A 25,204-nucleotide genomic window follows, 5' to 3' on the forward strand; every position below is an offset into this window, starting at 1 on the left:
AAATGATTTTCTTTGAGCTTGGGGAAGGAGGCTATACACATCTAAGCTCCAATACAAACCATTTCTTGTCCTGTTGTGTAAAAACTCCTACACTATTAAATGCACAGGGATCAGGTAAAGTCTCCATACAAGTGCAGGACAGAAATAAACCATTTCTGCCCAATAGGCTTGACAGATGTTTTTGCACAAATCTATTTCTAGTGGAAAAGCAAGATTGCCAGGCTGTTGTTTAAATTCATCCTAAAACACCATTGCTTTGTGTTCAGTACTATTCACTTGTAACCTAGAGACTAAGCACTCGTATTCAACAGCTCCAGTCAATTGCAACGATTGTTTTATAAAAAAAAAAAAAAATCTGATACAGGTAACTGTTCATAATGTTACCATCAGAATCAGGCAGTAATTCCCAGACTTTGGGCCCTGGAGCAGTGAGGGCTCAGCTTAAAGGGCGTAATTAAAAAGTCAAGTTCTTCCCTAGATACATCTTAAAACCCAGGTTAACTAGGGTGAACATTGGGATGTAGATTACTTGATGGCCTTGATATTCTTGAAACAATGGCTAAAAAGCAAATGTTTGCATATTATCTGTAACCTTATTATGCACTAATATGGTCCATGGCCAAAATGTGACATCTCTAATGTCTAAAGTATAAAATGTATTCTATAGAATTTACAGGATACTGATACTTTTGTATGAGTGCCTGTTTCTCAAACAACTCACTGTGTCAGTACGTAGTGAGTATGGGATTCATATCTGGAAACCCATTATCCAGAAAGCTCTGAATTACGGGAAGGCCAACTCCCATAGACTCCATTTTATCCAAATTTTTAAAAATGATTTCCTTTTTCTCTCTATTAATAAAACAGTACCTTGTGCTTGATCCCAACTAAGATATCAATAATCCTTAATTGAAGGCAAACCAATTCTATTGGGTTTATTTAATGTTTACATAATTTTCTAGTAGACTTAAAGGGGTTTAGTATAATGTAGAGAGTGTCTGAGACAATTTACAGTTGTTTTTTATTTTTATTTATTTGTGGTTTCTAGCTTTTTATTCAGCAGCTCTCCAGTTGGCAATTTCAGCAATCTGTTTGCTAGGGTCCAAATTACCCTAGCAACCATGCATTGCTTTGAATGAGAGACTGGAATTTGAAAAGAGACCTGAATAGAAAGATGGGTAATAAAAAGCATATAGCAAATAGCAATAACAATAAATTTGTAGCCTTACAGAGCATTTGTTTTTTTATATGAGCTGGAAAGATTCAGAAGAAGAAGGCAAATAATGAAGAAAAAATAGTTTTGGCAAAAAAAACTTGAATTGATAAGAGTTTTTTGGCAAAACCCTCTGAATAAAACTCTAATATCATGAAGGCTACAAACATCTTCAAGTGGTTCAAGGGACCTCTGCCATTTTACATGAGCTCAACAGGTTTTAGATGCTGTATTTTTTGCATTCAAGCAATTTCCAGGGTAGAGGTTTAATGAATGTCAAAAAATTCCAGTTTTTTTTTAACCAGCAAATGTGAGTGAGTTTTGACTAAAAAATAACCTTGAAAACTTGAATTTTCGTGGAAAGCATAACTCAAACCCCCCCCCAAAAGTTAAATCAAAGTTGAACCACCCGTTTCATGTTTATAAGTTATGAAAGATCCAAATTACGGAAAGATCAGTTATCAGGAAAACCCCAGGTCTTGAGCATTCTGGATAACAGGTCCCATACCTGCATTCTGTTAATGTACAAGGCATGGAATTGTTCCTAGAAAACTGTTGTTCATCGTGGGGTCACATCTTCCTGCCTCTTTTTGTGTATTTTCTTCCCCTGATAAAGACCACGTAGTGATCGAAATGCAAATGGACTAGCATATAATCATGTTTTTGTTCTAAATAAACTTGTCCTATATTTTTATGGAACGTTCAATCCTTTTTTTACTTTTTTTGGGTAACATACTTGGCACTGAAAAATGGGCTTAGCCATTGCATATAAATTTATATTTGTGTGGGTTTCCTTCTACAAACAGTGCTCACATTCACTAGGTCAGCCTTCCCGACTTTTCATTTCTTGTTGCAAAAAACAGTGGTGTGAATAGGGCCAAGTTCTAGTGCAACAGAAGTTGAAGCAGCTCTGAACCTAATTTAACTGTTCGTCTTTTAATAATGATGTTCCAATTAGCTTATGCCAAGCAAAGGCACTTTTAAAACAAACATTTGCAATTTGCTTACCAGGCTGTAAGGACAAATTACATCAATGCATAAATTGTTACTAAATTCTAAAACAAGTGAAGAAATTGCAGAATGTCTCAGGTTTTTTTTTTTACTACAATTTTTTTTTTTTTTTTATAAATTACCTGTCATATTCTGGGAAAGTTAGAGAATTAATTTCACAAATTTTCTTCCCTTTTTGTGCAAAACATTCAGGTTATCTGAATTGAGTAAATTCAGGAATTGTCTAATGAATCAATGAGAGTGTGTGCAAAGCATTTATAATTGTGAATGTAAATAAAAACAAAGATTGTCACAACTGTAATAAATCAATGCCCTTTAGACTAAACATGCACAAGAAGAACAAAGCTTCTTCTATGATGGCCGATCCCAAGAAAATTATAAACACTTACATTTTGCTTTCGCTTGTCCCTTTCTTGCCAGTTTCCATTATGCTATCTTAATTCTTAATTGTGATGTTGATCATGTTTACTTCCTGACTACATATTGAAACCTGCCAATCATTTTAATGTTCTAGGTACGATGATATTCTTGTTAATGGCCTCCCGGACTGGCGACAGCCTGTATTCTATTACAGGAGGGTGAGGAAGATGAGCAATGCCGAGCTAGCATTGCTCTTGTTCATTATTTTCACAGTGGGCCATTACGCCGTGGTTTGGTCCATCTACCTGGAGAAGCAGCTGGTGAGTATTTAGAATAATACATTTTTAAATTGTTATTTCTAGCTGGCACCTAAAAATACTGCATTCATTTGTTTATAATAAATATTTATAATTCAGGTTTTTTTGAGGTTTATATCCACTTTTTACAGAAAAGCTAATCATACAATTTTTTATGTAGTGATGGGTGTTTTTTTGTTGTTTTTTGGTGCTAACTTCATGCATTTCACCAATTCCAGGCCAGGATCACCCAATGTATAACATTACCAATGTGGCATAAGGTCACTACTAATTTGGGTTGCCATGACAACTCCAGTTGCTTATTGCTAGCTTGTGTTTGTTAGTGACACCTTTATCATTCTTGTTATAGCAAGCGTTCCTCTCTGAGCGTTTTTAAATCTAACCCGAGGGCAGCCTTGGGCTGAAAAGGTTTTGAATTGAATCCAATGTGTTTATGTATTTATAAAGGAGCTGAGATAGCGCACTCTCAGCACCTTATGATGGCTAAACATGGATTCAACATCTAACCAACTCTCTCCCACTTACTACTCTATCTTTGTGCCTTTTATTGCATTAGCAAAGGAGCCTTGCTTTCTGTACTTGGACAATAAATGTGTACAAATCATGTTTTCTTTGCTTACAACTGTCAACCATAAAGCTGAAGACCAGAAGTGCTAAATGGTTTTATACAAGTCAAGTGATTCTTGGTTCCTTTTATTTTATTTGTGTATATTTCTAGCTGCCACAGATGAAGTTATCCTTTCCAGTTGCCATGTTTATCTATGAATTGAATACACTGTAACACAGGGGGCTTTCATTTCAGGCAGGTTGAACAGTGTCATTCAGCCAAGCAGTGGTACCATGGAGGCAGTTTGAAAACAAGCAATTGATTTGCACATACTTTCATATAGAGCCAATATGTCTATGCAAAAACTTTTGGGGGAATGTCACCAGTCTGAGGGCTCTGATACCCATGTGTGTAGCAAGGATTTCATCATAGGGGGATTGACTTGATTGACATTAGTTTGTAATTCCTTTTAGTTTAGAACATTTCATTTCCGTCAAGTTTACTACAGATATATGGGGAAGGGGACTTCCATACACTCAGGCTAGTAGAGCGCCCCTATTCATAAGGTAGACATAGCTCCTAACCTTATATTTAATGTAGTTGCCCTTGAGGTATTTTACAGGCAATTTAACTTTAAAAAAAAAAATCTTATTTGACAGGAAGTCTGGGAAGACAATATTTGCATTTTTTGTGTTGGGTTATAAAGTAAACCGGTAAAATAAGAGCTGTAGAATGATTACCTAGTTTCATAATTAAAGGCGAATTAAACCCTACAAATGAATATGGCTAAAAATGTCCTAATACTGAACTTATTGCACCAGCCTAAAGTTTCAGCTTGTCAATAGCAGCAATGATCCAAGACTTGCAAACTTGTCATAGGGAGTCACCATCTTGGAAAGTATCTTTTGGAGGCATATTTTGGAGGCACAGATTTTATAGATCTTATAATGGGTTATGATTGCTTGGGCTGGCAAATAAGCTCAAAACATAATATACAACATTTCTAGCTACATTTGTAGTTAAGCTTTAGTTCTCCTTTAAGAGCCTTATTTTTCAACAATCTTTCTAGCTATGCTAAATGCACACAACAAGACTAGAGAGTGACAGTACCATGCCAAGTATCATGTTATGGCGCCAGGGAAATCCAGGTTAAACGGGTGAAGGTGACCTTCAGATGATGCCAGGGCATTCCATTATGGAAATGATTCTGTATTTAACAGTTTTTTGGGGGCCTTAACGAAAACTTTAATTTGATGAAGTTTTGCAAGTTGCAATTGCTTCCTTGACAGCCTTGCTATTGCTGTGCTTTTCCTTAATGGCTGTGTTGTACATGAACTGAATATAAATACTGAATATTTACTATGACTTTATTATACAATGTTAGAATAAATCTTCATGAGCCAAAACAATGTTTAAGACTTTCTTTTGTATTATTCTTAAGGATGAACTTCTCAGCAAGAAAAAGAAAGAAAAGAAGAAGAAAGCTGGGGCAAAGGCTTCTGATGAAATAAAATCTGGACAGATGGAAAAAAATGAAAGGTGAGCGCCAATATTTAATTTACTTTAGCAATCTACTTTTAATGTACTTGAGCAAAAATTCTGAATGTGCAACAATGTGTTCTGTGGCTTCCAGAGAACTTCAATTATCTATTAAAGGGGTAGTTCACCCTTAAATTAACTTTAGACTGAAATTCTAAGACAAATTGCAATTGGTCTTCATTTTTGCTTTCAGGTTTTTGTAGCATTAAGCATGTTGTTAAGCAGCTCTTCATTTTGGCATGTTAACAGCTATCTGCTTGCTAAGGTCCAGGTTACACTAGCAACCAGACAGTTGGTGACTGGAAGATGTATAACAGAGGGCCTGAATATAAAGATCAGAAATAAAAAGTAACAATAATGTTGTAGCCTCAAACAGCTGTAGGTGTTTGACTTTCCGGGGACAGTGACCCTCATTTAAAAGCTGGAGAGAGGCAGGCAGTGTACTGTGATAGCCAGTTGGAAAAGTTCTAGGGTAAAACGTTTGATATGAAGCATAACAAAAGTGTTGAAAGGTGATACCTTTATTGGCTAAGACAACAATCATAGTAAGCTTTCAGAACATTTCAGATCCATATTCAAAGCTTTGAGAAAGGAACTTAAATTTTCTGAAAACTTGCTATGATTGTCATCTTAGGTAGCCAATAAAGCTATCACCGTTTCCCCACTTTTGTTATGCCTCATATCAATAATTTTACCTTGACATTCTTTAAAGGGGTTGTTCACCTTCAAACAACTAGTTGTTTTCAGATAGAACACTAGAAATAACGACTTTTTCCAATTACTTTCCATCTTCTATGTGTGACCATTTTTCTAATATTTAAGTGTAAAGTGTCATTTTTTTTACCTTCTGGGAAGGGGGGGTCGTCGACCCTGTAAACTGTTCTAAATTGATACATTTAGATGATACATTTCTTATCTTTGTCCCTGCTGAGCAGAATAGAGTCCTACAACGGGTCGGGTACCCGTGGGTTACCCGCAAAACCGGGTAGAAGTTCCGGATTTGGGTACAGACGCGGGTCGGCGGTTCTGCGGGCTGCGGGTCTTCTCAATAGCGCTTTTTACTCCTTTTTTCTGATCACTTCTTCTTCCGGTTTACAATGACAGCATTTCCTGTTTTACTCCTTTTTTTCTGAACATGCCTACTTCAGATGATGTCACTTCTAGTTTACAATGACAGCACTTCCTGATTCTAGATGGTCAGCGGGTCACGGCTCTGGGTTGAGGATATTGATGGTCAGCGGGTGGCGGCTCCGGGTTGTGGATAAGGTACTTGCAGGTCGGGTCGGGTAGCGGGTCCAAGCATTTAAGAATGCGGGTTGCAGGTCCAGGTTGTGGATTGCAGGCTGCGTGTACGGATCGGGTACGGGTTTCAAAAAATGGACCCGCACAGAATCCCTGGGGTTTTTTTTAATGGCAGCTGTTAGAATTGATACAATAGCTGCTACTACTCCAGAGATGCTGCTGAGAAATGTATTGACTAAATGTTGCAAAATTGTAACAGTTTAGAGTCTGCACCTGAATTACTGAACTGCCAGACTCAAACACCAGAGACACGAAACATTCAACTGTAAACTTTTGGATTTTGGAAAAACAGTAAAAAAAATAAATAATGGAAAGTAATCGAAAAAAGTATTTATTATCTGGGGAACAATCTGAAAACAATTGAAAAGTTTTTGGAAGGCAAACAACCCCTTTAATTCTAGTGCCTGACAAGGGATTTTATGGAATATGCCCTCTCTATAGATCATAGGACATACCTGTTAAATGGTACCTAAAAATGAACGTCAGCATTATTATGTATTATGAAACTTTGTAATTACTTGAAAGGAGAATGAAAGCCTTAGATAAAATGCAGTTTCCCTGAACAGCCCTCGTTCACTCCCTGCTGAACTACCAGTTTTTCTCCCGAGTACTTGCCCCTTCACATTGAGATAAACCTGTTTAGTACAGTCAGGTTCACAGCCACTATTTTGCATGATTGGTTGAAGCAAGTTCCAGATTGGACTGATCGACCTATAACTGTACCGTTTGATCACAAGGGTTACCTAGACTCAACTAACCATATGCTTAGAACATATGTTTGGCAAGATGAAGGATTAACTTTCTAAAATGTGCTCTAGAGGGTCCTTAGATTTAAGTGGTGTGGGGATAGAGAGATCACAACAGTTTGTATAGGTAGTTGTAAGTGCCCAGAGAATGAAGTGGGCTCAGAAGGAGGGGTGCGTAAGGTCTTTTAGAAGCAAATGCAGCAAACGGTAATAAAGACACTAAGGGGGTTATTTATAAAAGGTAGAGTTTGTGAGGTTTTCTTATACCTCAAATAATCTCACAGTCTGTCCGAAACATGTTGTGTTTAAATAAAATACACTGAATCTAATGTGGTTCTCCAGAGTGAACTTTACTTTTACCTTGGATATATTGTGGCTTGGACTGTGCCACTGACTCTGTTTGATAGAACCCTTATACATTTGGAGTAAGGGACCACCCGACAATCAAGAGAATTGCCTAATCTCACAGCTCGAATATTTTCTGATTTATGAATAAACTTGAATGGAAAAACTTGAATACTCAAATCGAGTTTTCGACCAAAACCCACCAAAAAAACCCGAATGGTTCAAGGGAACTCTGCCATTGACTTCTACTTGACCTCAACAGGTTTTAGCTGGAGTATTTCTGGATTCTCGCCATTTCCAGCTTCAGGGTATAATAAATCTCGAAAAATCTAGACTGAAAAATACCCTTGAAAACCCGAATTTTTCGACCTTTAATAAATAACCCCCCAAGCGTGTGGCTCTAAACAGTCTTTCCATATTGTTGTCACTCTGGCTCGTCATATACTATAGTGCCTGAGATTCTTACATCCAAGTCATATGTAGAAGCTACCGTATGTTCTTAATGTTGAACCACAAATCTGTGGTTTGTCTGTAATTGAACATTTCAAGTTTCAGGCTGTTAAGCTCAGCAGCAGGGGTCAGTGGTTTTCCCCTCGACCTTTCCTCCTCTGAGGACCTGTGACATATGCCACACACTGTATGCACAATGCAGCTCCATTTGAATGGTTGTATTGGAGAAGAATTTATATATTCTATAATAAAATTCATATAAACAACATGCCTCATGGCCAGCACTCCTTTGGCTAGAAGTCCACATTCACATTCCTTTGTTGGAACCAAGAGGCAAAATGAAGTTGCAGGCTTCAGTCTGAATTATGTCATATAATAGGCCACACACAGTGAATGTCTTACACTGCTTTACACTTGCTTCCAGCATCCATTGAGCTCTGTGTTGTGTGTGTGCTGACAAACTTTCTTTGGGGGAAGATGCTGGGACAAAGGGAAAAGCTGAATGGCTAGTGAACAGCAACAGTAATTGGTTTGAGCTGGATGAATATAATGGCAACCAAACAGTTAAAACATACATATTAAGATGCTAATCAGCAGTGTTTTTCATTGGAATAATAATTTCACCACTGCCCCTGAAATCTTCGCTTGTAAATTCAAGTAAAAATTATATAGAGATACAGAGGATAAAAGGGCGGAGGGCAAAATTCACCATTGGTTTTGTTATTGTACTGTGGACTTTCTGTAAAAGCACATTTGCTGCTTTTGAATGGGAGACCTTATATTTCTGTTAGAGCAGAGTGCCCATTAAATCGTTTTAAAAGAATGTGATAAAAGATTAGCGCTAGCATTTATTGCTCAAAGAATATATGAATGTATTACCACTGTGGATACTCTCCAGGAAGTGCTCACATTCTTTATAAATGTATCTATATATCTGCTTGGCATTTACAGTGTTCTCTGGGTACAATATACAAACATGTTTGACATCTATACTTAAAGGAACAGTAACACCAAAAAATGGAAGCGTTGTAAAGTAATAAAAATATAATGTACCGTTGCTCTGCACTGGTAAAACCGATGCGTTTGCTTCAGAAACATTACTATAGTTCATATAAACAAGCTGCTATGTAGCAATGGAGGAAATTGAAAAAAGACTATATGGCACAGGTTAAATAGTGGATAACAGATAACACCATTATGTTCTACAGAGCTTATCTGCTGTGTAACATTAGCATTTTCTCCTCTGAATGGCTGCCCCATTGCTACACAGCAGCTTATTTATATAAACAATAGTAGTGTTTCTGAAGCAAAGACACCAGATGTACCAGTGCAGGGCAACACTGCATTATATTGTCATTACTTTAAAACACTTTCATTTTTTGGTGTTACTGTTTCTTTAATACTTTTCATTTTTGCAGTGAAACTAAGTACCCCCCAACATTTGGAAAAATAAAGATTTGCAGCACAGAGGGCAGTGTTATTTTTGACCACGCCCATTTTATGGCCACACACCCCTAAATACCACATCCATTTTATAAAATGTGGCAGGTTATGGAAAGTTTAAACACATTTCTGGGTTTTAGGGTCAGGTTGTATGTGTTATTACAGTTTTGCTAATGAAGGTGAATTAAGGCTCTTTAAAGGGCACCTGTTGGGTAAAAATGTAACCCTTAACCAAAGGTGCAGGATAATAGAGCCCGCATTCTGGTTGGGGATAATTGAGGTTTCCTGTCCTGTACCCTACATAACATTTATACACACATACATATTAAAATACGTTTTAGTATGATGTGATAGTATGAGACAATTTGTAATTGGTATTCATTTTTTATTATTTGTCATTTTTGAGTTATTTAGCTTTTTATTCAGCAGCTCTCCAGTTTGCAGTAATCTGGTTGCTAGTTTCCAAATTAACCTAGCAACCATGCATTGATTTGAATAAGAGCATGGAATATGAATAGGAGAGGCCTGAATAGAAAGATGAGTAATAAAAAGTAGCAATAACGGAAAATTTTTTAATATGCAGTCTGTGACCCCCATTTGAAAGCTGGACAAAGTCAGAAGAAGAAATATTTCAAAAACTATACAAAATAAATAATGAAGACTAATTAAAAAGTTGCTTAGAATTAAACAATATATAACATACTAAAAGTAAACTTAAAGGTCAACTACCCCTTTAACAGATCCTCTGTCATAACTCACACTGCTCCTGCACCTTTAGCAGCAGGTCTTGCCATCTTGGAGTCAGGAATTTTTCCCCTCTGAGGCAAATTGGAGGAGCTTCAAATGGGGTTTGTTTGCCTTCCTCTGGATCAACCAGCAGTTAGGCAGGTTATATACAGTATATACTAACAGGTTGAACTTGATGGACGTGTCTTTTTTCAACCTAACTTACTATGTGTGATGGTGATGCTTTAGGGGAAAAAGCAATTCAGCTTTACTACAACTTCCTACTATTAGATAATTAGTGTCTCAGTCCCAGCACTCTATTAGATATTTGAATGTTTAGACATAGGCAAACTCTTTATATTTATACACCACTACTCCTTTATTTCAGTGACCCAGTGCATTGCCCTGAGTCTTTCACAGGAAACCGTTCCCTGCTTTAAAAACACAATTATACCTTTTTGAAATTACCCACTGGGAAATGGGTGCTTCAGCCCCTGGTCCTACTGGGAGGGGTAGGAACAACATTACTTTGAACGTTATGGGCAATATTTATCAAGGGTCGAATTGAAAATTAGAAATTTGAATTTTTTATGGTTTTATGGTCAAAACTGTAAAATTCGACTATGGAGTTATTCAAATTCAATTTGAGTTTTTCAAAAGATTCGAATTCAATTTTCAAGATTTATCATACACTGGCCTTTGATTTTGAATTAGACTATTGGGCAAATAAAAACTGCTGAATTGCTGTTTAAGTCAATGGGAGATGTCCAGGGATTCTGAGAAAAAACTCAAATCAAGTTTTTAAAATTCGAATCGAATGTGATTTGAATTTGATTCGAGTTTTCGGGTCAATCCTATTCACCCGAGTTTAATTTTTTTTTTTGTTCAATTTTGAGTTCATGGGAGTTGTAAAAAAACTCACATGATTTGAAATTCGACCCTTGATAAATGTGCCTCTATATGTAAAACATAACCAAGGTTGTAGGAACTCACCAAGGTGTCCAGGTAACAGAGCCCATTATCCATAGCAAGTAGCATAGCAAGTACATTTTTTCACTAGAAAAGTCAGCCTGCACATTGAATCACACAGGAGGCATGAATTAAATCTACTAATTATTTAATCTCAAAATAAAAATGTAATACTGCTACTTCCTGCAGTGTATTGCCGGAAGATTAAATACCACATTCAGTAAGAGTTGAGAGCTTACCCATTGGACACTTATTAATGCCTATTATACTGTTCTTTATTTTCAAGTGTATTTGTTCTTATGTTCTTCATTGTGGGGCATATTTATTAATAATAACTCGCCCACGTCCTATTTATTCCTATGGGATTTTTAGAGCTGAATTTATCAAATCGTGAGTTCTAACCTTCACCCATTGATAAATACAATTCCAAATATCCCATGGGAATGAATAGAACGTGGGTGAGTATTTATTTATTAAGCTCTAAACTTACATGTTGATAAATCTGTCCCCATATGTCTGTATCCCTGGTGGTGGTGGTGATATACATTTGAAAACATTACCCCGTCCAACTACATGTACAACATCCTTGATTGCATCTGTACCTTAGTATGTAGCTTGAAAAGGGGTATTAGTCTTATACAGCCCCTTGAATCCATTCTAATCTACGTATATGTCTTAATGAATACCCACTGCAGTTCAGTGCCATGGATTTGGTGTCAGGTATAGTAAGAGTGTAGGAGCTGACAGATGTAAATACCCTGGGCTCCTGTTCCTGTACTGCTCTGTTTATTCGAAAATTCAATATCTTCAAGGAAACTAACTGAATATATAGAATAAAATGCAATATCTTAATATTGTATCACACATTTCAGATGAAAAGCACTTAAAACAAGTAATTACAGTAGGTGCTGCTTTGGAACATTGGCATTTGGAGTCGTGAAAGATAAAACCATTTTTCCTATTGACTTGTAGGGAGAATTAAAGCATTTTTAAATAGTTCACTCAGCAGGAGTAGGAAGGGGATCAATAGGGAAGGGAGATCAGAGGCAGTTCTGTTTTCTATTTTGATGACATCAGTGAGTAATGCTCTGCTGAACTCTTAATGGCATTAATGTTTTTTTTTTCTTTTTTATAAGATATTGGGTTGTTTGTTCAGCTTAACAAACGAGTTATCCGGGCATTGATTTCATAGCCCTTCCAATGTTGTAGCATAAAAGCTGAAGTGACACCATCATATAGTGTACTCTGCTCCAGAGACCTTGAACTTGCCTCATGTAATGACTTCATCATGCCATAAGTACCACATATGAAGAGATTTCTGTAATTTGACTGGAAGTTCACTGAATAAAAGTCTAAAATGCTCAGGTTTAGTGATAACATTCTCAGTCTTTCAAATAGACATGCAAATAAATGCTCAAGTGATTACTGATTTAAAAGCATTTCATAACATTGTATATATTATTCATATGGATTCATAAAATTTGCACAGAATTCATGTGTGTCTGTATGTATGTACATGTGCATCCATAGGCGTTTGATGTGATCGAGCAGTGATCCCCAATAAGTAGCTCGTGAGCAAGTGATCTCCAACCAGTAGCTCGTGAGCAACATGCTGCTCTGCAACCCCTTGGATGTTGCTCCCAGTGGCCTCAAAGCTGGTGATTATTTTTTAATTCCAGGCTTGGAGACAAGTTTTGGTTGTATAAAAACCAGTTGCACTGCCAAACAGAGCCTCAGTGTAGGTTGACAATCCACATAGGGGCTACCAAATGGCCAATCACAGCACACCCCAATAACATTTTTCATGCTTGTGTTGCTCTCCAACTCCTTTTTCTTCTGAATGTTGCTCACGGGTTCAAAAAGTTGGGGGATCCCTGTGATAGAGCATCCAATTGCACCAAAAACTGACTGGACAAAGAGAAAACTGGGCTGAAGAATGACAAACATGGTGGGGTCATAAGCCAACTGGAGCTCCATAGACCTTCACTTCCATGTAATAGTCAGTGGCTCTCCATGTATGTCGCCAAATTGTAGGGATGCACCGAATCCACTTTTTTGGATTCGGCCGAACCCCTGAATCCTTCACGAAGGATTCAGCCGAATACCGAACCGAATCCGAACCCTAATTTGCATATGCAATTAGGGGTGGGAAGGGGAAAACATTTTTTACATCCTTGTTTTCTGACAAAAAGTCACGCAATTTCCCTCCCCCGCCCCTAATTTGCATATGCAAATTAGGATTCGGGTTCGGCCGGACAGAAGGATTCGGCCGAATCCTGGCCGAATCCTGGATTCATTGCATCCCTACCAAATTGCATTATGATCGGTCAACCTTTATTTGAGTTGATTTGTTTGATATCCCATAACTCTGACAATCATAGCCATAAGGAGCCAAAAGGAATTAATATAACATTCAGTAGAGTTATTTATGACATTGTAACAGAAATTAGAAGGTATGCACACTTTTCCCACATGACTCCATGTAAAAAGGGTTAAGGGCAACTAGTTGTAATCTGTCGGTCAATTCTGGGCATCTCTTTGGGCAAGTGATTCAGAATCAGAATCACTTGTAATATTAAAGGGGTTGTTCACCTTTGAGATAACTTTTAGTATTATGTAGAGAATGATATTCTGCAATTGTTTTTTATTTTTTACTATTTGTGATTTTTGAGTTATTTAGCTTTTCATTCAGCAGCTTTTCAATTGCATCGTAAGCAATCTTTATTAAAAAAAAAAACACAAACATAAATAACCTCGAAAGTTATATAAAGCGTTTTTGATACTTGATTACAAGTTGTCAGGTGTACAGAACTTTGGTACATTATGCTTTTCTCTGGCACCCAACTATTCAATGAGTGGAGTACCCCTCTGCATCTATGTGTTTAAAGGAACATGGATATTATATTAATTAGTGGCTTCCTTTCAGCCTTCTGTCTTTTTAAAGTTTTCTTTAATTTGGTGCAAGGTAAAAAAAAATCAAACTGAAAAAACAAATTTATATGTAGATATTGTATTTTAGGTTTTTGTTCTGTAACTATGGTAGTGATAGGTATCTTTGAATGCATAGATGGAAGTTCGCACGTCAGATGTAGCCCTCTAAGTTTTTTTTAACTCCCCAGCCTGATCAAAATTAGCATAGACTGTAGGAAGTCTGTTTTAGAAAAATGTGCCTCAGTACATGATCAGCCAAGGCAGCCCTTTGCTTGCTTGTAACCTATGCTGAGACATATCCTACACTTGGGGCCAAATGCATTTCCAACACAAATGCCGTTTATTTTGCTGATGGTGAATATTGCCCCTTAGACAGGCGTAAGGCCTCTTGCCATGGGAAGTGAAAAAAGCAGCAGATTTTGCTGGGCTTCAGCTCCCAAATCCTTCAATAAATGTCACGGTCAAAGCATTGATCGCCCAAGATTAATAAACAGACCCCTAATGTTCCTAGGTTATATACTTTATTATTATTATTCTCATTTGTTTATATAGACTTGACATGTTAAGATCCCTAAAACACACACACTTACTCTCTACGGTCAGTTAAATTCGGAGATTGTTGACCCAATAGCATGGTTTTGAAGTGTGGGAATCCCACATAAGCACAGGCAGAGCTTGGAAGCCCCCTGCTTTGGTTGGAATAACCTAGAATCACAATGTTGACAAATGTTCCAGGGGTTATATTTGTACAGGTATGGGACCTGTTATCCAGAATGCTCGGGACCTGGGTTTTTTTTGGATAATGGGTCTTTTCTGTAATTTGGATGCGGTCCTGGGTACGGTTGCACCCTCAGTAGTTATGCCCCTGTGTTTTATTATTACAAAGAAAAAGGACATTTTTAAAAATTTTAATTATTTGGATAAAATTGGGTCTATTGAGACGGCCATAATGTAATCTGCCAATCTGCTTTCTGGACAATGTGTTTCAGAATAATAGATCCCATACCTGTACTTAAAGGGATTCTGTCATGATTTTTATGATATAGTTTTTATTTATAAATTACACTGTTTACACTACGAATAATGCACTCTACAATATAAAATTTAATTCCTGAACCAGCAAGTGTATTTTTTTTTTTTTAGTTGTAATATTGGTGTGTTGGCGGCCATGTCAGGTCATTTTGCCTGGTCATGTGCTTTCAGAAAGAACCAGCACTTTAGGATGGAACTGCTTTCTGGCAAGCTGTTGTTTCTCCTACTCAATGTAACTGAATGTGTCGCAACGGGACTTGGACTTTTACTATTGAGTGCTGTTCTTAGATCGACCAGGCAGCTGTAATCTTGTGTTAGGGAGCTGCTATCTGGTTACCTTCCCGTTGTTCTTTTGTTTGGCTGCTGGGGGGGAAAGGGAGGGGGTGATATCATTCCAACTTGCAGTAAAAAGTGACTGAAGTTTATAAAAAGCACATGACTGGGGGCAGCTGGCAAACTGACTCAAAAAAAACCTGTTTGCTCTTTTGAGAAACTGATTTCAGTGCAGAATTCTGCTGGAGCAGCACTAGTAACGGATGCGTTTTGAGAAAAAAAAATTTCCAATGACGGTATCCCTAAAATAAAAATAAAAAATTTGCCCTGTTGGATTGCTTGATATGATTTTGTACAGCAGAAGCCATAAAACTACATCAGGCTATATTACAGTCATGCACAATCGGCTTTATATATTAACTGTACAGTTATTTTGCACTGCAAGCGCACTCTAGCATGTAAAAAGTATATAGGACTTGGCCCCATGGCCCTGCAGTCAATTCATAATATCCTTTTCTTCTTATTTAAGCAGCATATTTTGTATTTTCTGTGCCGTTCTTAGCCATTTAGTGATACCTTTACAGTAGTGTTATGTGCCAACCCTTTCTCTTTACAGAGTCTTTGAAAAACCACAGTGGCGGGATTTGCTTCCTTTCAAGCTAGGAATCTGGTTCTATTTCACAGTCAGATCACTTCCTCAGCTTTATCAGGTGAGCACTAATTAAGATTAAAAGCAACCCCCCAGCTTGGACTGAATGTCTTGGTTTTATTTCCCCTAGACAGCTCATCATGAATAACCAGTCTCAAGCCATGTACTGGGAGAAGTTCATTATCTAGAGAAGCACCGAGATGTGTCTGAAGTGCACTACATTGCATTTTAGGCTTTATTTATTATGATCATTTACATAATTAAGGTAGCAAGTGTTTAGTCTGGACCAGAAGTTTCCCCTCTTCGGTCATTAGAAGCCTTTGCTCTAACTCAATTTACATGTGTTTAATTGCCTCCCAGATGTTAGCAATCACCCTCTGAAAGGTGTTTCCCCAATGTTCACACACTGGCAATGCAAGCACTCAAAGTTAGGCTTCCTTCACACAGACACTTTCCCAACCATCTGGAATGGGAAGCAATTAAGAGCAAATGTAGACTATTTATAAGTAAGTTTTATCTTCCCTTAAATAGACAGTAAAGTATGAGGACATAACTCGCTGTGTTCACAAAACATTCCTTATCTGCATATTTACCATACTGATTGCTTAGGCTCCGTTATTCTCCATAGACAACTACATCGGCAGCTACCTTGTTTTTATGACAGTGATGCAGCGCTGCTATGTAGAACTCTATGGACAATCCCGCCTTAATGTTAAAGGAACAGTAACACCAAAAAATAGGAGTTTTATAGGAATTACAATACAAAGTACTGTTGCCCTACACTGGTAAAACTGGTGTGTTTGCTTTAGAAACAAGCTGCTGTTTAGTCATGTGGGCAGCCAGTATACACAATAGATAACAGATAAAGTCTGAAGAAGCCCATTGTATAGTACAGAGCTTATCTGTTATCTGCTGTTTATCCTGTGCCTTTTCTCCTTTTTCAGCTTTGAATGGCTACACAGCAGTTTGTTTATATAAACTATGATAGTGATTCTGAAAGAAACACACCAGTTTTACCAGTAGCACAATGCTACTTTATATTTTTTATTACACTTTAATTTTTTGGTGTTGCTGTGCCTTATTGAATTCTATGGACAGTGCCTCCTTTCTGGTATTGCCCCATAGAAATGTTTCTGTAGAACAATTCTTCTACCACTGTAATGTTATTCTAAATTTTGTAATGTTCTTTTTTTGTTTTGCTCAGCAGAACTTTGTGTATATTTTGCCTCATTAATGATAGAAAAATAAATATTCCCTGACTTTTCTAATAAAATGCGCTTAAAATGCTACCGCAGGATATATTTTTAAGTTGGCAATACATGCTTATTTTTGGATCTTTGATTTGGCTACTCAGGTGCTAGGGCAAAAAGCAAAGGCAATACAATGAAATTTTGCAGCCTTCCCGACATGTTTCTTACAATTTGATATCCGAGTAGCCATCGTTTTGGCTTCATAAATGGGTCAAAAGCAGCTGAGTGAGCCGGCAATATGTGGGCAACTGAAAGGGGTTGTTCACTTTTAAGTTAACTTTTAGTATTTTATTGAATGGCTAATTCTAACATACTTTTAAATTAGATTTTTTATAGTCTTTCTAATTATTAGCCTTTTTCTACTGATTCTTTCCAGCTTTCATATGGGGAGTACTGACCCCATCTAAAAAACAAATGCTCTGTAAGGCTTCAAATGTATTGTTATTGCTGTTTTTTATTACTCATCTTTCTATTCAGACCTTCTCTTATTCATATTCCAGTCTCTTATAGAAATCAGTGCATGGTTGCTGGGGTAATTTGGACCCTAGCAACCAAATTGCTACTGAATAAAAACCTAAATAACTACCAGTTATATTTTCTTCAGAATTTACATGAATATTATTGTGTGTATATATATATATATATATATATATATATATATATATATATATATATATATATATATATATATATATATATATATATATATATATATATATATATATATATATATATATATATATAAAATATGGAGATATATATTGATGGTAGGTATGGTGATCACAGTTGCCTGGGTGCTGTCCACAGTAAAGATATATAAATTTGCAGAGATGAGGCCGCATTCACAGGTCTTTTGAAGAGGAATCAAATTTTATTAGGCACGAAAAAAGGCTTGTGTACCAGCCGAAACACTAGTCGTTTTATAATATGTCATTTTATAATAAAAACATTCTTCACCTGTAAACACATTAGCTCTTATATGAACATGTTGCCGCTGTCCCTGTACATATGTATATGTGTTGCACCTGCAGAAGTATGTTCTTTTAAGGACTAGGAATACAGGCCCAGTGTGTAACTATGGTGGCTCCAAGGTAACATTAAAACATTTCCTGAAGTTTTATTGTTGGTATTGTGCATAAACTTGTGTTTCCTGTCTCTTCAAAACCCAAATAGTATCAGCTACTTTAGTCCCACCTGCAGTCAGGGGAAAATAATAGAAACATGTTTGGAACAAAATAATAAAGGGCTTTGTGAAACATGCTTGGAGGGTTTAGCCAATAACAGAATGGAAGCACAGTTTAGGGAAACAAAAACACTATAAAGAGGCTGCTCTTTGAAACTTGAAACTGAGTTGAGAAAATAATTAAGTAAGAATTTTAGATGGGTTGTGGTGGGGGGCTTTAGATTGCATATGGGCAGTAAAGAGCCATAACATAAGGCTGCAGAGAACAGACATAGATATTTAGAATCTGTGTAATAGATCAGCAAACCCTGCTGCAGCTAAGTTTGATTCATTAGAGGATGGTATTTGAGTTGTTTCACCCAATAAATACACTTAGCCCTGAGCTAGAGAAAGAGTAAACGTTGCTTTGACTTTACATGACACACTGCCTGCTTATGCCAAAACATTTAGGTGGAAAAGTCATCATGATGTTCTGTATTTACACTTTTTACAGCAGTATTTTACATTTGCCTGCACATATACAGAAATCCTGGTACAGCTTTAGGGATGCACCGAATTCAGGTTTCCGTTTGGGATCCGGCCAAGATTCAGCCTTTTACAGCAGGATTCAGATACGGCCGAACTTAATCCAAAAAATCACGTGACTTTTCGTCACACAAACAAGGAAGTCAAAAATGTTCTGTTCTCTTTCCCTCTTTTCCCACTAATTTATATATGCAAATTATGGTTCGGTATTCATCCGAATCTTTCAACATGGATTTGGCCAAATCTTTCACATTGGAATCGGGATTCAGCCGAATCTTTCCTTAACTACCTAGGAACTTACCTTAACTTACATAGAAGCTTACATAACTTGTGGTGATGTGCAGGTCGAATCTCCCTCGATTCTATCCTAATTCGCCCCCCTCCCAACCTGAACCCGGCCCGCTCCGTCACCTCTAGTTATAGACCTGCGCCTGCCCCGCGGTGACATCACAAAAGAGGCAGGTGTATATTTACAAATTCAGGGCTGGAAGCCAGCATTGTGAAGTTGCAGGCAGGGACAGTGAAAAGGTGCTCTAGAACCGAAGATTTTGATCGGTAGATGGCCCAAACCTGTCCGACCCACAGGTTTTGGGCTGACCCGCACATCACTAATAACTTGTAAAGACAATCTAGAGAAGATTAACAAGGGCAGGCAAGATCCAATTCCACAGACCACCAATAAACTGACTTCTTAGCACATTAATTATTTATTTTTACTATTTGTAAGAACTATAACTAACTAATTATTGGGCCCAATAGCAAGATCATTGGGTCCCCTAAACATATGCAATTTACATAATTTATGCATAAACTTATTACTTTAAAAATAATGATGTAACACCTATCAGACCAACTGCTGGGCCCCACTCTGTTACAGTAATTTTTAAATTACCCTCAGTGACAATATCAACCCTTATAATTGATCAGTACTGGTCACTAAGGTCTGGAAAGGTCCAATATGGAATTAAGCATTGGATACATGTGCCTATGCCCTCTCTAATGTGTCTGACTTTGTCGGCTGTTCTTCATCTTCAATGATTAAGCCAGGTCTGTGTTTTCTATATAGGGCCTGTACCTGAAGCAGCAGCTTGGGGGGGGGCAGACCTTTGGTGACCGTATTCAGGTATGGGATCTGTTATCCGGAAACCATTTATCCAGAAAGCTCCGAATTACGGAAATGCCTTCTCCCATAGACTCCATTTTATTAGAATTATCCAAATTTCAAAAAAAAGACTTCCTTTTTCTCTGTAATAATAAAACAGTACCTTGTACTTGATCCCAACTAAGCTATAATTAATCCTTATTGAAAGCTAAACCAGCCTGTTGGATTTGTTTACTTCATTTTCTAGTAGACTTAAGGCATGAAGGGCCAAATTACAGAAAGATCCGTTATCCGGAAAGCCCCAGCTCCCGAGCATTCTGGATAACCGGTCCCATACCTATACTGTTTTTTTTCCCCCTACAAATCTTCAAAAGTTCTACTACTACTACTTCTTCTGAAATTCGGTGGCAGAACTGATGGGGTGGCAGTAGCCCTGTTTCATCCTATTGGTGCAAACACATTGTTCGCAGAGGGTTTGGGCAAAGGGAGGAGTGCGGGATAGAACCCTGGAAAGTATCACAGGTTTTTGCAGGTTCATACAGGGAAATAATACTGTAATGTTTGTTGGGAAATACTGCACACCTCATATTTATTTTTCTACTGATGCCACCCCTTGGAACACTACCAGAACACATTATTTTCTCAACTTTGTATCAAACTGGATTTATTCTCACAGTTCCAGTATTTAGCAGTTATGCTTTCTCTGTAGGTTTCCATAGACATTCACGAGACAGCTGTGAATTGAATAGCAGTGCTGCTTGGTTGCCTTTTGATATACAGAACCTTTATCATGATCTGTTTGTGGGACTTCTTCTTGCCCAGCATTTTACGCTGAGCTGTTTTTTGGCACTAGCAGATGTGTGTGGCTTTTTTTCCCTTTTCTGCTCTGTCATGTCGGAATGCTTTATGAATACAGTCATTATGGTTCCAAAAGGAATGATTACGGAAATCCCTGTGCTGGGTTTCCTCTTTACAGTAACATTTCCTATATTATTTTAAGGTTTGGGCACAAAGCTGACTACTTTAATGTATTTTCCTTTAGTTAGCCTTCAGTAATGAAAGTTTGGTTATACTAGGCCCAATTCTGCCGCTATATTTTCTAAAATCCTTATATGTAACTTTTAATATCTTAGCATCATGCACTGCCCAGTACTGCTTTTTAGATTTAGTGCTGAGCAACTGTGTAACCAGAAGTTACTGGGCCCTTTTCCCAAAATCTATTGAGAATATATTGATATTGTGCTCCAGTAAGGGCCCCTTTTACTTACCATCCGTTAGGTCTGCTTCCCTGGTACAATCCTAGTTTGCAATTCTTTCTCAGAATTAAAATAACACATCCAAAATGCACTGGTAACATCAAGATTTTTTCTTTTTAGGATGCCAGGCAGTATTATGAAGAATATCAGGAAAAAAAGCTGAAAGAAAAGGAAGAAGCTGCAGAACTTGCAGAACTAGAACTGATCCAGAGTGAGTTTGTGCATAATATATCTTATTATTTGTACCTAGTAAGGTATTTACTACATTACCATGACGCTGTATACTGCTCAAGGCTATGTTCCTGCCTTAATATTATTAACTAAGGGTTTAGGTTTCCAACATGTTTTTCTGTTCAACTTTTGTTTCAGATAATACCCTCAGAATTAATGAAAACAATTGTGTTAAATGTTTCGATTAAATGGCATATGAAAATGTCTGTCTGTCCATTTCTCCTCCAGGTATGGAGCATTAATTCTGGAGTCAGAACCGGGAGTGTAGAGAATATTAACAGCCAAACAGATATCGCTTTTAATAGCATTTACACATAACATTGAAAATGTTTAATTAAAGTATGCTGGACAATTGCTTAGGATTCCATTTCTGCTAAAAAAAAAAAAAATTTTTGAGTGTAGATCCCTTTTAAAGCGATACGACACATTCCTATAATAATCATAGGAACTTGTCCATATCAAGCATGCTGAATATTTTGCTCTAAAAGTCCCCCTCAAAGCCGTCCGGAGCCCACAAACCTTTGTGAAGCCAACCCTCTGACACTGCTAACGGATCTTCTGCATGTTTCAGTGACGTTGGGCTGGGGGCGGAGCAATCCTTCTATAGGCTGGGGTCCTGTATTAATTTGTAATCAGCCTATGGAAGGATCGTGCCACCTCCAGCCGAGCGTCCCTGAAACAATGGGGCTGGGGCAGCTTTGGGTGGGCTTTTAGAGGAAAATATTCGTCGTGCAGCATATGCTTCATATGGATACGTTCCTATGATTTTTATAGGAACAAGGACAAGTGATTATCATCAGCCTAATGATTTTCTTTACATTCCTTTTTCAGAGGAGAAAAAGCCCAAAGTTAAAAAGCCCAAATCTGAATATCCAGTCTATTCAGCAAGTACAGCTAATGTCGTTGTACCAGCATATTATCAGAGTGCCAGTATTGAAGATATTGAAGAGCAAATGGATGATTGGTTGGACTTTCGAAGTCGAGACCAAAAAAAGAAGGTAACCGTCTTTATGGCTTATTACACAGTATTTGTGTATATTGTACTTTAGCATAACATTAAACCAATGATATATAAACCAAGGAAGTAAAAAATGTTTTCCCCTTCTCACCCCTAATTTGCATATGCAAATTAGGTTTTGGTTCGGTATTCGGACGAATCTTTCGAAGGATTCTGGGGTTTGGCCGAATCCAAAATAGTGGATTCGGCGCATCCCTTGTTTTAAAGGAAATTCCAGTTAGAAATTAATTTTTCTGGTAGTGAAATTCTTTTTGAAAAATCTAATGTGGTCAGAGATTATAATCATCGTTCAGCTCTTCTTGATTATTTGGATATAGATTTCTATGATCAAGAAGGTAAGGGCAATGGCAAGTAGAGCAGCTATTCAAAAGGTCTTGTAAGATGTCACTTCCACGTTGCACCTCATGCAGGCATGATAGTGTCTTATACCTAGAATGTCTTGAATGTCATCTGAAAATTCCATTGGGTTGTCTCCATAAAAGTACTGGCTCTGAATCTAAATCTGATTTTGTTCCTGCGCATGGCTAATAACTTGGTTAAATAGCTCAATCACGTTAAGTTAAACCGAATGACTGGCTGGTTATCTCTGTCTCAGCAGCTGATTGATACAGTACTAGCCAATCACAGACTAGCTTACCTTATCAGCCGTCAAAGAAGCCAATTCCTTTTTCTACTTTCTTATCTATAATACTCAGTCCAGAGTCCCACCTAAGTAAATAATGACCATTTTATCTCATGCCTTGGGTACCAGACCCTTGTCCTGCTTTTCTCTGTGTTTGGCATGCAGGACATTTCCAAGATAAGATATTTATTTATGACCTAACTATTCATTATGCCTTGAGGGTGTAATGGGGCACTAAACAGACCTGACATAGCATATGGGCAAAGTTTATGTCTGCATTTGTGTGTAGATGCATGCAATGCATGTGTTATGTATACTGTACTTATATATGTAAATATATACCTGTGTAGGTGTGTGTGTATATATACCCTCCGGGACTGCCCTCTGCCCAAACGTGAGATAATTGTCTTCACAAAAATGTATTTAATTTGCTGTGCTGACAAATGCTATCTTGCCACTACATCATTACTTTGCAACCTGTAAACAGAAGGGGTTATTTATTAAAGTGAGAATGCCACTTTAACTATAAAATCAGAATTTTTAGTTAAAAAACTCAAATTTTTCATGATTTATTATACCCCGCGGATGGAAAAAGTCTGAATCCAAAAATCCGGCATCTCAGACCTGCCGAGGTTGTTTATAAGTCAATGGGAAAAGTCCCGAAGATATCGTGATCTGCACTGGATTACATGCAAAAATCCAAAGATTTCGTAGTTTTCGGGCAAAAATCCAAAAAAAAAGGATTTTTCGGACGGAAAACCCTAAAAATTTGTACGATTCAAATTTTTGCCTATTTTATGGAAAAATGTATTGATAAATAAGGGGGAAAAAACCTGTGTGGATTTGGCCGGAGTAGTTCAGAAAATAATGAGATAAATAGAATTATTCCTTAATAGACGCAAAACACTCCTATTGGGTTGAATGATTTTTAGCAGACTTAAGGTATGGAGATCCAAATTACGGAAAGATCCCTTATCCAGAAAACCACAGGTCCTGAGCATTCTGGATAACAGGTCCCATGACTGCATACAATATGTTCATGCAAATTAAAGTGAAATGCGTTCCCTCATCCCAAAGTCTTGGCTGGCTTTGCATGTAATATATCTGCCATGCAGAAGTATCACTTGACTCTTTTGCTGTTAAAACATTAAAATGGCAAGAAAATGTGTGTATGTCAGTTGTGTTTCTGCACAATAGGACAGCACAGGAGGGGTAAGCTAACAAGTATATCAGTTATACATTTTATCATGTAATTTTAAGAATAATATGAATTTTGACAGATACAGATTGGGTAACATTCCAAGTCCTTAAAGTGGACCCATCACCTACACATCGAAAACTGTATAACAAAAGTTGTTTGCAAATTAAACATGGAACCCATATTGTTTTTTTCATTAAAGCATCCATACCTGTTATAAAGGCGTTTAAATATCTGAGCTGTCAATCAAATATTACCTACCCCGCCTCGATGCCCAAGGCATAGAGGAGGGGCAGTCAATTACTTTCACTTTCCATTCAGCACTTCCTAGATGTCACTGCCCTCCCCACATTCCCCCTCCCTCCTCACACTCTATAATTGTGTAGGGCAATGTGTATGGGCATTAGGTCCCCCATTCAGGTGCATACACAAGATTTTTGGGTGATACACAACTTAATAACAGTGTTCACAAAATGGCTGCTGCCTGTGTGCTGTGATTGTATAATTCCAAGACTGAAGGAAACAAAATTTAAATAATAAATGTCTTCTAAGTAAGTTTTATTTTGCTCAACTAACATGATAAAAAATTATTTTGAATTATTTCTTAGGATGACAGGTCCCCTTTAAGTTTACTTTTTTACTATTACAGTACAGATTTGGGGCCTGTTATCCAGAATGCTCAGGACCTGGTTTCCGAATAAGGGATCTTTCTGTAATTTGTTTCTTCATACCTTGATTACTAGAAGATCATGTAAACATGAAATAAACCCAATAGGCTGATTTTGCCTCCGATATGAATCAATTATTTCTTTGTTTGGATATAGTACACGCTACTGTTTTATAGTCACAGAGAAAAATAATTTTTAAACATTTGGATTATTTGATTATAATGGAGTCTAGGGGATACTGCCTTTCTGAAATTCTGCACTTTCTGGATGTAGGGTTCCCGGATAATGGATTCCATTA

At 37.3% G+C, this 25,204-nt stretch overlaps 1 protein-coding gene across 1 annotated transcript in view; it reads left to right on the forward strand.

Annotated features, from left to right (window-relative positions):
• The window catches only part of dnajc1.L (DnaJ heat shock protein family (Hsp40) member C1 L homeolog), a 99,000-nt gene that overhangs the window by 42,309 nt on the left and 31,487 nt on the right, over nucleotides 1-25,204 (forward strand). The window contains exons 4-8 of the mRNA XM_018267280.2: nucleotides 2,739-2,904; nucleotides 4,890-4,987; nucleotides 15,821-15,914; nucleotides 21,290-21,380; nucleotides 22,232-22,398. Coding sequence (XP_018122769.1) covers nucleotides 2,739-2,904; nucleotides 4,890-4,987; nucleotides 15,821-15,914; nucleotides 21,290-21,380; nucleotides 22,232-22,398 — 616 coding nt within the window. The remainder of the gene's footprint in view (nucleotides 1-2,738; nucleotides 2,905-4,889; nucleotides 4,988-15,820; nucleotides 15,915-21,289; nucleotides 21,381-22,231; nucleotides 22,399-25,204) is intronic.

The sequence above is a fragment of the Xenopus laevis genome, chromosome 6L, assembly GCF_017654675.1.
Source record: "Xenopus laevis strain J_2021 chromosome 6L, Xenopus_laevis_v10.1, whole genome shotgun sequence".
Lineage (NCBI taxonomy): Eukaryota > Metazoa > Chordata > Amphibia > Anura > Pipidae > Xenopus > Xenopus laevis.